Source organism: Odontesthes bonariensis, chromosome 1 (assembly GCF_027942865.1).
Source record: "Odontesthes bonariensis isolate fOdoBon6 chromosome 1, fOdoBon6.hap1, whole genome shotgun sequence".
Classification (NCBI taxonomy): Eukaryota; Metazoa; Chordata; class Actinopteri; order Atheriniformes; family Atherinopsidae; genus Odontesthes; species Odontesthes bonariensis.
The window spans coordinates 36,313,578-36,327,534 of record NC_134506.1 but is presented as its reverse complement, the minus strand read 5'-3'; the positions used below and the strand labels follow the sequence as shown (position 1 = coordinate 36,327,534).

Below are 13,957 nucleotides of genomic sequence, written 5' to 3'. Positions count from 1 at the left end.
GTTGGTCTACTGAGAAAACAAACACAGAAATCTCCTCATATTACAACATCCAACACCAATACCAGAAGAGGTGCCGAGACTCTTCTGGCTGGACACCAAAAACGAGAATTTAATCTTTAACTTTTTTTTCTTTACTTTAAATATTCTGCTGTCAAATTAAACAGGCATTGTACCCGATGTATAACCATCAGTCACAACATTAAAACCGCTGACAGGATAAGTGAAGATCATTTATCATCTCATTACCAAGCAGCTTCCCCCCTGAGAAACACTGGATGTTACTTTAACAGGTACCTCAACACGACAAAGAGCCCAAGAGGCTGATGCAGCCTCCAAAGTCCGCCGATCCCGATCTGATCAAATATTCCCAGAATGCACAAGCCCAACCCACGGAGGCCCCAACAGGATCTGAATTGACTTTTCAAATTTATGCTTTTTTTTTTCCCCCAATAGAGAAATAAAAGTCAGTCAGCACCATTTATGTCGATATAAATACGCAGGAAATACTCTTTCCTCACCTCTGCAGGGTTGCACATACACCGACCTTTCAGGGTCATCCCATTCGTAGAGTCATTTCACATCTCTATCATTAAGAGTCGCAGTTAAACTATCGCCACGTAAAAAAAACAAATCTACATCGCCATGAAACGCGCCAAATATAAATCATGCAATTACATTATTATTATTTGAGATAATTCTATAATAATAAAAGAATGTGACATTTCCCACTTTCTTTCCACCATTTAATAGAGCCGACTGACCGACAGGGAGAGTTTTCGCCCTATTAATGACGTCATCTTGCTGAACACCGTCCTCTGCTGTGATGATGCAGCTGCCATGTGCAACCAGACATGTTTCTATGTAAACTTTGATGCTCCTATAACTACATCATTTCCGTTTAAAACCATAAGATGTGTTCAGTTTTTTCAGATATTGCAGAATTTTAACATCAATTATCACAGTTATGCAGACGATACACAACTTTATGTGTCTCTGTCACCGGACGACTGCAGCCCAGCTGACGTTCTGTGTCAGTGTCTGGAGGAAGTAAACACCTGGATGAGAGAGAAATTTCTACAATTAAATGAAGACAAAACTGAGATCATTCTGTTTGGTAGCAAAGAGAAGAGGGTCAGCGTTGGTAAATATCTTGAGACTCGGGACCTTATAGTCACTGACCAAGTTCGTAACCTCGGAGAGTTGATAGACTCAGATCTGACTTTCAGCAGCCACATCAAAGCTGTCGCCAAGGCAGCTTTTTACCACCTCAGAAACATCAACAGAATTAAAGGTTTCCTCTCCCAAAAAGACCAGGAGAAACTCATCCATGCATTCATCTCCAGTAGACTCGATTACTGTAATGCTCTTTTAACTGGACTTCCCAAAAAGAGCATTAAACATCTGCAGCTCATCCAGAACGCTGCTGCTAGAGTTTTAACCCGGACTAAGAGATCTGAACACATCACACCAGTTTTAAAATCTTTACTCTGGCTTCCAGTCAGTCACAGAATAGATTATAAAAGCCTGCTGATGGTTTACAAATCCCAGAATGGTTTAGGCCCAAAATACATCTGTGACATGTTCAGAGAATATAAAGCCAGCAGAGCTCTTAGATCCAAGGACTCAGGTCAGCTGGTCCAGTCCAGAGTCCAGACTAAACATGGAGAAGCAGCATTTAGCTGTTATGCTGCAAATAAGTGGAACAAACTGCCAGTGGAGATCAAACTTTCACCAAATGGAGACATTTTTAAATCCAGGTTAAAAACATTTCTTTTCTCATGTGTCTATGCATGAAATATCTTTCAACTTATCTAGACTGTTGCCTGATTTTAAATTCATTTAAATGATTTTATTTGTTTCTCTTTATATTCTTTTATGTATTTTTAATGCTTCTTCCACTCCCTGCTGCAATGCTTTTATTTTATGTAAAGCACTTTGAACTGTTTGTACATGAAATGTGCTATACAAATAAATTTGATTTGATTCGATTTGATTTATTCGTTTAAATAAATCCTGACATTTCGTCACTCCTCGAGGCATCCAATATCACTGCATGGATCAATTTCAACTTTTTTTTGACAAAGGAAACAATGTTTTTGCTTCTACAGAGGCAGTAAAGTAGCCAAAAACAGTCCAATATTTGTAAAAAGAAATACCATGTTATATATTGCGCAACAAATAAAATAAAATACACAGGTATAATTATTAAGCCAGGTGTGACATAATGTTCGTTATTCATTTCTTCTTTATTTTTAGCCAACTGATTCGTACAAAAATCATTTGGAATTTCCACCAGAATTCAGGTACTAAATGCTGCTGATCAATAACTTTGCACTTTTTCAATTCTCATGACTTGATTCCACAAAAAAAAAGAACCACAAATCCACAGATAATAAGCATTATTTAGAAACTTCTCAGCCCAGTCTTGGAACAATGGCCCATTGTCTCAGCTCAGAAGGTCAGAACAGTCCGAGCCTTCATGTGGACCTTGCTAAGCCCATACTGGCTCGAGCTCTGCATCCCTCCAGCCAGGACACAGCTGGCACTCGAGTCGACTTTCATAGCTCACCTGCTCTGCGCTGCAGCTCAGCCGGCACGACACGTAAAGCAAAAATATCTGCTAAGCTGTGACAGAGAGCTCTTTCAGACCAAGTGGGGGGCCGGGACTTCAGGGTGTCATTCAGCCAGACTACCAGCTGGTGCGGTGACTGTGGGTTATGAAATGCATCACAGTGGGTATTCAGGATGAATGCAGGTGGGTGCCAAAGTAAGAGGAGAGGGGTGTCAAACTGGACACTGTGGCACAGTGTGTATGAATGCATTTAGTGTGCAATCATTTCCCTTTGGGATCATTAAAGTATCATTAGCTTTAGAATAAAAGAGAAACAACCAGCCCCAAACAGAGAAACTGTTGGATCATTCAGCTCTTTTTCAGCACAGCATCAAGAAACACTGAGCAGGAAAACTTCAACAAGTCAGACACATTGGAAGTGATTTCCCAGCTTAGAACACCTTAATTTGATGTAAAAAAACAAAACAAAAAAAAAAAACATTTATACTCGATTTGGGAGCATTGCAAAGGCAAAATGAATGATTTGTCCGAGTCTTCCTAAATTTTATTTTCCGTCAGTAGAAGCTTCACTTCTAACCATAATTCCTCAACTAATGGTAAGACTTCAGTATAATCTCCAAACAGCCTATATCACCTGCTCATTTACTACACTGATAGCTACAGCATAGATTAGACAGGAGAGGAACGCCTGCTATTAGTGAGCATGTCTCAGGGTGAATTCAAATCCACCGTATCACAGCCTGTTTGTTGTCAGTTACTCTCGGCTATCTCCACGCTTCCTCCCCTTTAGCCTCATTCTGACAGTGAACAGACTACTGTAAACTGCCAGCTTTTCTCACAGATAAGAGCAGCAGCACAGTCCTAAGACAGAAAACTCTACGCCGCCTTTCTCCCCGTGCTCTCCACAAGCCGCAGTCCCAGTAATAAACCTCCCTATTCAGGCTTTGATTCCAGATTCAGCTCTGACTGGGCGTTAAGAAGCATTCACCGTTAACAACTTCTGGCTTCGTATCCAAAGTTAACGTTTTGAGATTTCTGGATGCTGCGACATCAAATAGGGCCGGTGTGAAGGTTTCAAGATGATAACAACACTTTTGACTGATAGCGTAAGTGGTTTCAGTGGAGGACTGCTGTGGAAATGGGCAGCATTGTGTAACATTACACAACAGCACATGCCTGGGGATTAACCGTGGGCCCTGTCCAGTCTGTACAGTGAGGCTGCAGGGGGCCACAACTGTGTCACAACACGCAAAAATGTGCTGTATTGTGACTAACAATCTGAGAGCTTGTGAAGTTTAACCTGTATGACCTCAGGCACAGCTGTCACTTATGATACTGTTGGAACTCATCTAAAGTGTCGTCATCGAACCGGAGTTTCAAATCTCACTTTCAGCGTCTTACTGCAACAATAGGCTGGAAATCTACATCTTCCTCCTCCAACAAGAGCTTCTGCCCATCAGAGAGTCTAAACATTAAAAAAAAAAAAAAAAACACACAAACAAGAATGCAAGAGCGTTAACATCTTACTTCATCTAATTAAAAAAAACGAAGGTCTTAAACGTTTGCTCATCTTTTCAACAACAAATGTGACCTCATTTGAAGGGATACAAAGTGAATCTCTGTCTAAATCAGAGCTGCTTTATCCAAATTCAAGTTGAGTTCATTTCAAACCGACTTGCAAACAATAAAGAAATGCTCTCTGCATCTCACTCCAGCTACTGTTAGCAGCAGCAGCACTGAGTTAATGAGGGGAAATGTGGGGAAGCTGAGCCTGTGCGGCCAAAGCCTCCCTCATATAAAAGCCGACTAAAGAAAGGGGGGCTTTGTTCGGTGCAACACAAGCAGGTTCCTCTTTAATGACTTCATGTGCGTGCCAATCACTTACGCCATACAGTACCATCATGCAGCCACAACACGACTGGGGGACATCCCGAACACGTGAGCCTGCAGCACGTGATTCGCTTCCTTCTCCCTCAAAATATAGAGGCGACCACTCGCTTCAGCAGGTAATGGATGAGGATGAGGTCACACAGCGGAAATGTGTGCTATGTCATCTAACAAAACAGGAGAAACTGGACTGATGGCTAAGTGTTGGCTATATTCAACCGATTTAGATTCATAATCCAACTTTGTAATGCGTCATGACCCGATAATGTGTCATTTCATTCGGGCAGAGTGTGGAAACGCCAACCAACTACAGCGTACACGTGTGAGGCCGAAAAACATAGCAAATCAGTTCAAATCACTTCCACATATAAATACATGTCCCACACATGTTCTGTAAGGCAGAGCATGAACTGTCACATAAGCAAACTGCAGATTTATCACCTTTCTATGAGGAGCGCGGACATGTTTGTGCTTTTGATGGGAGCTACTATATCCATATACTAAATGTACCGCTCCGATTTACAGCTTTGTTCTGTCATTTTCTAATACAATAAAGAAAAATAAATGAGAGACCAGAAGTCGTATTTCCTTCTAAGTGACTCGGGTAAGGTTTCCGGAGAAAGAGCCTCGACAGTAAAGGCAAAACCTTTCCTTGATTCTCTCCGAGGTAGAAAATGATGGAAATCTGAGTTCTGCCTCTCCACTTTGGAGGCACATCAAACTGCAGAATTACTCGTCAGCGAAGAGAAAGAGGGGCCCAGGTATGATATTTTTTGTTAATATCGTGTCAGTATCGATATCAGGGAACTGGGAATAAAAGGAAAAACTCATTAATGTTCTAAAAGTGTCACATTTCTCCTCATTCAGCATGGAATTAGCCACCATCAGCCCAAACAGAACCTTATCTGCATGTTCGTGCTCACTTTTGGCCATCGGTGATAAATTATTTCTTAAAGCCTTGATCAGACAACATTCCAATAACATCATGCATCTCTGGTCTTTACTAACAGTAACAACTCGGTACACCATAAGTGAGCCGTGTGCGTGACTAACAACAAACATTCCCTCTTTCTTATATAGAAATGACTATTATTACTTTTTTTGGCTTACTTTAGATGTGCTTCACTTAAAGCAGAGGTACCAGCAGATGCTAAACGCATTTCATTCAACCTGAAAAAAAAAAATAATAAATCACAGTAGTCGATGCAGCTCGTATTGTACAATGGGGAAGTAAAAGGTGTTTCCTAAAACATGAATAGAATACGAAATGATATGTATAGAGTTGGTTTCCTGTTGGCATACAGAGGATTGTGACAATCCTCACTGAGGACAAATGCTTTGGAACAACCTATGACATCCTCGAAGGGGTCGTAACTTAGTTCAGTCACCGGTGACACTTTCAGTCTCAAAAATATCAGGAATGTACATGAAGTCTTGAGGCCACACTTTCAGGCTGAAGTCACTCACTGTTTCCCGAACAGAAGACTAACTCAGCTCCTGATCTTTCATTGCACGAAGGATTAAATGATTTCCTACCGTGGGCACCTTCGTGAAAATGCTAGAAAAAGTTTTGTAAGAGACTGAAAAGATCTGCTCCGAACAAAAAGGCAGACTCTCTTCAACGACAGCAACGCTTATCTCCTGCAGAGACTCCGATCTGAGCTCTCCAATCTGCTGAACCACAGTGTGGCTCGGTCTCCCAGGTGGCGTCTGCAGTATCACTCAGTGCACCCTGATGTGATACAAAACTGAGGCCAGCCCTTTAGAAATAGCAGACGGAGGGCCTGTAGGGTGTCAGATGTCAACACGAAGCAGTTGCTGGAGTCTCAGGCCAGGCCGCCTCTCATGCTCGCAGCAGCTGTGTCTTCTCAGACCTCACATTCCTGCAGGACAGATCCACTCCAGCCTCATCACCTGTGCCGATCCGAGGGTGGGACAAGCGCCGAAGGGAACGTCGAATAAGCACGACAATGCTGCTCTAAATCTATTACGGGTATCATGTCATTGTCAGACAAATAAAAGATGGTGGGGGGAGGCAGCCTGGTGGTTTATGGGTCAGTGCACTGAATGAAATGTCCTCAGTTTGGAGTCCAGCTTGGGGACCTTTGTTGCGTGTGCTTTTTCTAGCTTTATCCTGCTTCAGTTTCCTGTTGCCCCTCTGAGCGCACCATCGTAAAAAAAAGGACACGAAACATCTCCAAACGACTTCAGGTGATCAAAAGCATAAAGAGGACCACAAGCAATGACATCAGCACGCACGCAGCTGAAGTGGCACCGAGCAATCTGGGAGTGAAATCCATTTGAGTCCATTAAAGCCCCGTGCTGTTCAGAAGCAGGATGTTTGTTGCTGTAAAAAATTTGTCTGACGTCGACTCTCTGTCCACTGACAGCCTCACAATGTGCACCCATGATTCAGCATCTTCTTCACCCCATTAGACCTCACTGTACAATCACAGCAGCTCTGCAGGAAGAATTGCCTTCACTGCATTATAAGCCTGACCTCCACTAAATAATACATGTAAACATTTACCCCACCCTTCTGCAGTCAAAAAGTCAAAGCAGCACACTCCTTCCTCCCATGTCTTAATGACCACGAATACATGAATGACTCGAATTACACGCACAGGCAAGAAGCAAGGTTTTGTCTTTCATATGTTCATACGTTTCATTTCAATCATCCAATGTGGGATGCACTAATGCTTTGCTTCCTTTTTGTATGCCTCTTTTCTGTTCATGCATACAGGAGTCCCGCTCACTGGTTGCAGATGTGATGAAAATCAGCCTTTTGGACAGATTTGACACATTCACGAAATAGTCCTGCTTATTATGCGCGTAAATGAATCCTGCGTTTCATGGTCATTCCTGAGGCTTTAGGAGGACTATGTAGTTGCGGTGTGTAATGACAGATCAGTGAGCAGCAGCCAGAACTTTTTACAGGCTCGCGTCGCAGACAGACACACGCCTTTGATTGTGACTACTCATTTAAAGAAAAGCAGCGACCGTGCACACGCACAGCCAAAACGCATGGTAACTCAACACATTGTTGCAAATGAGCGCAAATCAAAAGAAAAAGTTCCTCACAAAGACTAAAAGTGATTCATAGATTCATCGACTGCTTCCAGCTCGAAGACTGTCGTCCCGCCGCTGCGCAGCCCACCACACCACATTGTCCAACTACTAAACATCACTTACCTCCAGACGTGTGCTAAAGTAAATTCAAGTAGGACTCAAGTTTTTCTTCTCTTTGTCGGGCTCGGCTGCAGGGACGCACACACTCGCAGCCACGCAAAATGACTAAATCTCAATTTTAATTTCCTGCATTCCCACTGAATTAATTTGTTTTCTTCTTTCTCCGGCCTCTCGCCTCCGGACAAACTCCTTGAAATTCAAGTCCGCGGCGAACACTGGCGCACTGTTTTTAATCCGAGTGTGTTCGCAGTTCGGATGTAATTAAAAAGCAGTCCTCCGCAGCTTGGTAGCTGAAAACTCGTCTTTGCCGTGCTAATCAGTGCGGCCACTCTCAGACGCGCAACAGTGCGCGTTCATGGTGCTTATGGGCGGGGAGAAAACCCAGAGGGAGGACGGACGACCTCAGTCCGGCGGACTGATAACAGGAAGTCAGCTTGAAATAAAGCGACAGCAGTGTTGCCACGGCACACCACACCCCGTGTTTCGGATTATGGAGGAGTGAAATCTTTGTTTCAATTTTGACCTTATTAAAGGATGAGACAGAAACATTTTAGATCTCTTTACACATTTATGTCCACATTTTATCTTGCATTACAGTACAGCATGAGCACTGATAACTTTCTAATGCTCACAAGTAATGGCAAAGAAGGTTACCCTTTCAGTTAACTCGAGGAGCGGGTACCCGGATGTAAACAACCAATCAGAAGTGAGTTTTTCACCTCCCAACTGTCGCAAACTGTTTACGATCTTCTTGAGCAGCGGTTTACGTTAGTTGTTGCAATGAGGGACAACACTGCAGTCTTCGTGATACTTGTTATTTGAATGTGACTTTTACGGGTAGGGAAATTAGATGAATCGCATATATTTTAATTTGACAGTACACGGTGTATGTTTTCTCGGTTACGCCATGTTGTTTATCTTCTTGAGACGGTGAAAGTAACGGTTAGCTAGCGCGTGCTAACGGACGACCCTTTCTGCAGTAATGGGACACTCCGCAGTGGATTTATGGCCCAGAAAATGTGTTTAAAACATTCCTAAATCAGATCAAATCATCAGTTCAGTCAGCAAACTAAGGCGACAAAATGTTGCAAAGTTCAAATGAAACCCATGTTACGAACAATTGAATCAAAATAACATTTTATGGTGGCACGTTTGAAAATAAACAGCCAATTGTCTCAGTCAAAAAGATGGCTAAAATGTTAGTTTTCGGCTTGCTAAACAACCAAAACATTCAAATGTGTTTGAAATGTCTGATGTGTTTTTCTAAGTTATCATCACAGTAGTCATTATACTGCATGCCAACAGTGATTTTTAAAATGAGCTAATTGTTCAGTGCTTGTGTTTTCCAGACTGACGCTGTCCAACCCTGCTGGAGGATGGACCCTGTGGTGCTGAGCTACCAGGACAGCCTGCTGCGGCGCTCTGATGTCTCCTTACTGGAAGGACCGCACTGGCTTAATGACCAAGTCATTGGTTTCTCTTTTGAGTATTTAGTATCCGAGCGCTTTAAAATCCTTGGGGATGCCGTCATCTTCATCAGCCCAGAGGTCACCCAGTTCATCAAGTGTGCCTCTTGTCCTGATGAGTTGGCTCTTTTCCTTGAGCCACTGGATCTCGCTTCCCGTCGCTGGGTCTTCCTAGCCGTCAATGACAACTCCAACCAGACGGCCGGAGGGTCCCACTGGAGCCTTTTGCTGTACCATCACAACTCCAACCTCTTTGCACACTATGACTCTCAAAATGGCAGCAATTCACTGCACGCACGGCGCATCGTCGGCAAGTTGGAGCCTTTCCTGGGGGCAGGGAGGAGAGCGCTGTTTGTGGAGGAGCCCTGCCCATCACAACAGAATAGCTATGACTGTGGCATGTATGTGATCTGCATCGCCGAGGCCTTGTGTGAGAAGATCAGGCTAGAGGGCTCGCCGCGCCTTCCTGTGCATATCATCACGCCAGCTTACATCACCCAGAAGAGGGCCGAGTGGCGCAGACTGATCCAGAGTCTGGCTCAGAATGACCTCTGCTGCTCTCTGCCTTTCCCTTAGCCCATAGGCAGCTCCTTGCTGTATGCAGAGCAGCCGTCAGCCACCGCATATCTGCTGCTGGAGAATCTGAATGCACTCCTTGAAAACCGTATATAACTACCCATAAGATATATTTCTATTTTATTCTCTATAATACTCCGTAATAGCTCGAATAAAAAGCAATGTCGGACCCTGTAATGCTTCAGAGAACCGTTGGTGTCATGTTTATCTCTTGTATATGCACAGATGAACACCAGCATGCCTATAAAACTACAACTCTCGTGGCTTTTTCTTTTCTTTTCTCCATTTTATGGGGTTTGGAGCAAATGTAGAAATGTTTACACAGATAATTGCTCAGGGTCATTGGAAGTGAACTGAACTGACAATAAGAATGTGCATATATTAACTCTGGCTCCTGCTGTACGTCACACGTGTTGTGGTTCATTTTTGTTTCTTAAACGGGCGTTTTGCGTCTGCGAACGCTTTAGTTTTGAGACAGAAGAATTTTGTGGTGTGAGGGTGAGACATGCGCTGTGTGTTTATGGGACAAAGGGCAATGTTTGAGTGATGGAATGTATGTTGTGTTCTCGCAAAAGAGTATCAAACGCACTGTCTGATAATCTAATAAATGTGGCTGTTGTCACATTTTTGTGGACAAAGGAGAAAAAAAAGAAAATTACTTTTTTTTTTTTTAACTTGTCTTCTCTTCATTGTCCGTCTGACAACTACGAGATTCAACTTTTACTGTTCTGCAGAAACATCAGAACCACCTAAAAGTTTATTCTATACATTCTACATTTTCAAAGTAACGACGATTAAAGCGGAGGCACAAATCAGACCGAATGATACTGAAAATAAAAACTCAAAGAATCTGACAGAAGATTTAAACTCAAAGTAGTTTTTCAACCGTTTTCAAAAGGTTTGTAGCAGCTTTGCTAATTTAAAGAAAATGCCGGTAAGCTCTGATTTATACATTAACAAGACTGCAAATCATATGACACCAACATTTCTTTTAAATAATAATAAATTTAGGTCTGGAATAAGTTGCCACGGTGATACATCTCAACACGGAGCTGAAAGACATTTTTTCACATTGTTGCATGATATAAGATTTTAGCTGTTCAGCTCTCCCGGTTCGTGTTTCTCATTTGATAAAGCAGCCGATGTTTTAGTTGTTTTTTTCAGAGCCGTCTCATCAGCCATCGCCCACTAAATGCAGCCACGCTCCTGTGAGACACTACTTGTTGAATCTGGTTTGGTTTAGTCTCGCTGAAATAAGCGAGTCCTTCCATGAAAAACATGTAGCATGAATGGCAGCATCTGTAAACACTGTTCTGTATTCATGCACCCACACAGGAGTCAATGGAACTGTTTGTTTATTGAACTCAGGCACACCACGTCTGAGGCTACCCTCAAATCACCCCTTAAAGCTCGCTTTTTAGAAAAAAAACAACTTTGGCAATGCTTGATCAATTCTTTCCTTGTTTCTTTGTTGTTTTTGGTGAACATCCATCCAACTTGAACTCACCTTCTTATGCTTTGTAACATTAAGAAAAGTATGCATAGCATATATAAATATATATAATATATATATATATAATATTTTGTCAATCAGCTCAGAGAAAGCAGCTGCATGACCGGATCTTGTTTAAAAATGTTGTTTTCTTTGCATTTGTGGGGGTGAACTGTTGTCACATATAATGGTTTTCCTGGTCTTCCTGAGCCCATGCAGTGATTCCCACAACAGAATCCCTTTTGGTTTTTAATGCAGTGCTGTCTGAGGGCCCAAAATAAGGACCATTCAACACCAGATTTGGACCTCTTCCCTCGTTTATAGACTCGAGTCGGCTTTGAATCGACTGAAAATTCTATGGTATATGTTGACTTCCTTAGCTCGGCCATGTTTTGTCTGAACTGGCATTGCATGAAAACAACTACAATGAACTGCATCCTAACTTCTTTATTCTCTTGTGCCTTGAGATGTCTGAACTGAGTATGTTAGCGTGATTTTTTTTCCAGGAAATAATGTGCAACTCTCTAATTTTGTACTATTCTAAATTAAACTGAGCTTAACATGTTTTCTCAGACATTGGATTCTTCCTTGCATTTACAAAATATCCCAACTTTTTTTTTTCTTTTTTGTGTTTGTTTTCCTGTAAAATCAAGCGATATCTTATGTGCAGGGACATAATATTTACGCAAAGGACTGCCTGGATCCAGACTTTTGGATTTCCAATCCATCCACCGTGTGTGCTGATAGAGGGCGGGATGAACACTCAGGGCAAAGTGATACTTCATCATATTCTAAATGCAACAGATCTGTAGCGGTAAAAAGTATTTTCGCTTAAATAATTTAGTTTCACATCATAACCTTCTCCTTTATGAGAGATGACAACTTAAATTTTTTTCAGAAAAAGCATCAAAATATCCAACAATTACGTTTCCACTGTTCTTTATTTACAGCTTACCGTTCAGAGTCAAACTGTGGACTAAATATTCTGATATAGACTGTTATACTCATCAGAAACTCATCTGGCTGGTTGCCAGCTCTTCTTTTAACTTCACCCTGATTGGACGTTTTCCTCCCGACGCTGTACGTCTGCTGGCATCCTGGGCTCATTGACACAGAGTAACCAGTCAGACAAGTCATCAGCATTTATTATACTGTCCTCATAAAATACCACAAAACTGAAGCCTTCCACACCCTGGCAGCACGCTGCATTAGTGAGACAAAGCGCCCGGGCAAACGCACACTCATTTACAAGGAATTGCCTCTAAATGGTCAATTCATCAAGTCAAGTCGTCCCGGTGTCTCTCTGTGTTGTCATCTGTTGGTGCTCTTACACCACTGAAGTACACCAACAGTTTGAGTCATGCTTTGAAGCTACTGGAAATGATTGTTTACTGGTTAACCTCAACTAAGGTGGATAAATCCCAGAAAATCATGTTCCATGTGCTTTGCTCCTTTGGCAAACAATGCAAAGCTTTTTATGGCCTGAGACAAAACTTCTTAACGCTTGTAGTTTTACATTCATGGCGGGTTTATCGATAATCTCCGCCCTTTTATAGGAAAACGTGTCATCTCTTGTCTGTTGGACCAATGTTTTAATATCCATGTGTCCCTGCACCTCCTTATGGTAGATCAGCAAAACACAATCCAAACAAGGACACGCTGAACGTTAGATAAAGAATAAAGAAGAAAAAAATAAATAAAGAAGTTGGATTACTGGAAATTGGAAATGAGAAGAGTCGAAGAATTTCGAAAAGTGTAGAATTGACCAACCAAATGTGATAGATCAGTGGCAGGTGAATTAGAACAACAACTGGGATGTGGTTGTTTGCCTCCACCAGATTCCACTTTACATTCATGTTTTCCTTTTGCACGTCGACTGTTATTGTACTTCATCCGGTTATGGCAGGGTAACGCTAGAAAATGTTGTTTACTCCACAAGTTGTGAAGCCCTTAAGGCAAAATTTGTGATTTGCTATACATTCATTCATCCATCCGTTATCTTTCGCCTATCTAAGACCGGGTCGCGGGGTTCACGGATCCAGGACAGAAACCCAGACGTCCCTCTCAGCCCTGCCATGGTTTCACAGTGATGTATACATAAAACTGTTGGTCGGGACTGTGTCATTCTTGTTTTGTTGTTTGTAAACTGTATTATCATCTGAAGTTGTGTGACATTAACATGAGATATTGTGATAATTAGGTTTCCTTCAGCACCTGTGCCCTGACTCACTGACCGCAGCGATGTTTGATGGACGCAGGAAACGCTCTGTTGAAATGACAAACAGCAAAATGCTCGTGTGGACGTTCGCTTCCACCAAATTCCAACTGACACGACAAACATGTTTTTATCGAGAAAGCTGGAGGGGAGGTGGTGTGAAGTCGCAGGAATCAAAGCAACATTTCAGAAGCCTGGGAACCTTAAAACTTTGTGCTTCTGACTCGTTTTTTGAAATACTTTGACTTTTTTTTTTATGTACATTCCCTAAAAGTGCCATAGAGTGCCCAGGGGCCGAGATTCCACAGTTCACGACTTTGGTTTCCAGCCACAGTATCGCTTTTCAGATGCTCGACATTTTTGTGGGCTTTTGATGCTGTCTTTGTGTCCTCCTCAACGTGACAACAAATCATGTGTATGGTTGTACATGTGAAGGGTTTGTTTTTGTGACAGTGGTTTACATCCCACAACAGCTTCTCCAGTGTTACTTTAAAGTCATGAGACAAGAATTCAAGACCAGTTTGGGACGGTTACTTTGTCACATCCTCATTTTCTTTTCC

General features: G+C 42.2%; 2 protein-coding genes across 12 annotated transcripts in view; one reads left to right on the top strand and one right to left on the bottom strand.

Moving 5' to 3' along the window:
* The window catches only part of myo9aa (myosin IXAa), a 120,125-nt gene extending 112,120 nt beyond the window's left edge, over positions 1-8,005 (bottom strand). For all 11 annotated transcript variants that reach the window (XR_012769818.1, XR_012769819.1, XM_075465819.1 and 8 more), the window contains exon 1: positions 7,652-8,005. The gene's annotated coding sequence lies outside the window, so the exon portion shown is untranslated. The remainder of the gene's footprint in view (positions 1-7,651) is intronic.
* A 396-nt stretch (positions 8,006-8,401) lies between these two features.
* On the top strand, positions 8,402-11,747 carry senp8 (SUMO peptidase family member, NEDD8 specific). The gene is made up of 2 exons (XM_075472048.1): positions 8,402-8,485; positions 8,998-11,747. The coding sequence occupies exon 2, from the start codon at positions 9,025-9,027 to the stop codon at positions 9,688-9,690; it is 666 nt and encodes a 221-aa protein (XP_075328163.1). The 5' UTR covers positions 8,402-8,485; positions 8,998-9,024; the 3' UTR covers positions 9,691-11,747.
* The last annotated feature ends 2,210 nt before the right edge of the window (positions 11,748-13,957 follow it).

Excerpts from the sequence above, each read along its gene's own strand:
- senp8 (XM_075472048.1), top strand. The coding sequence starts at position 9,025 with ATGGACCCTGTGGTGCTGAGCTACCAGGACAGCCTGCTGCGGCGCTCT.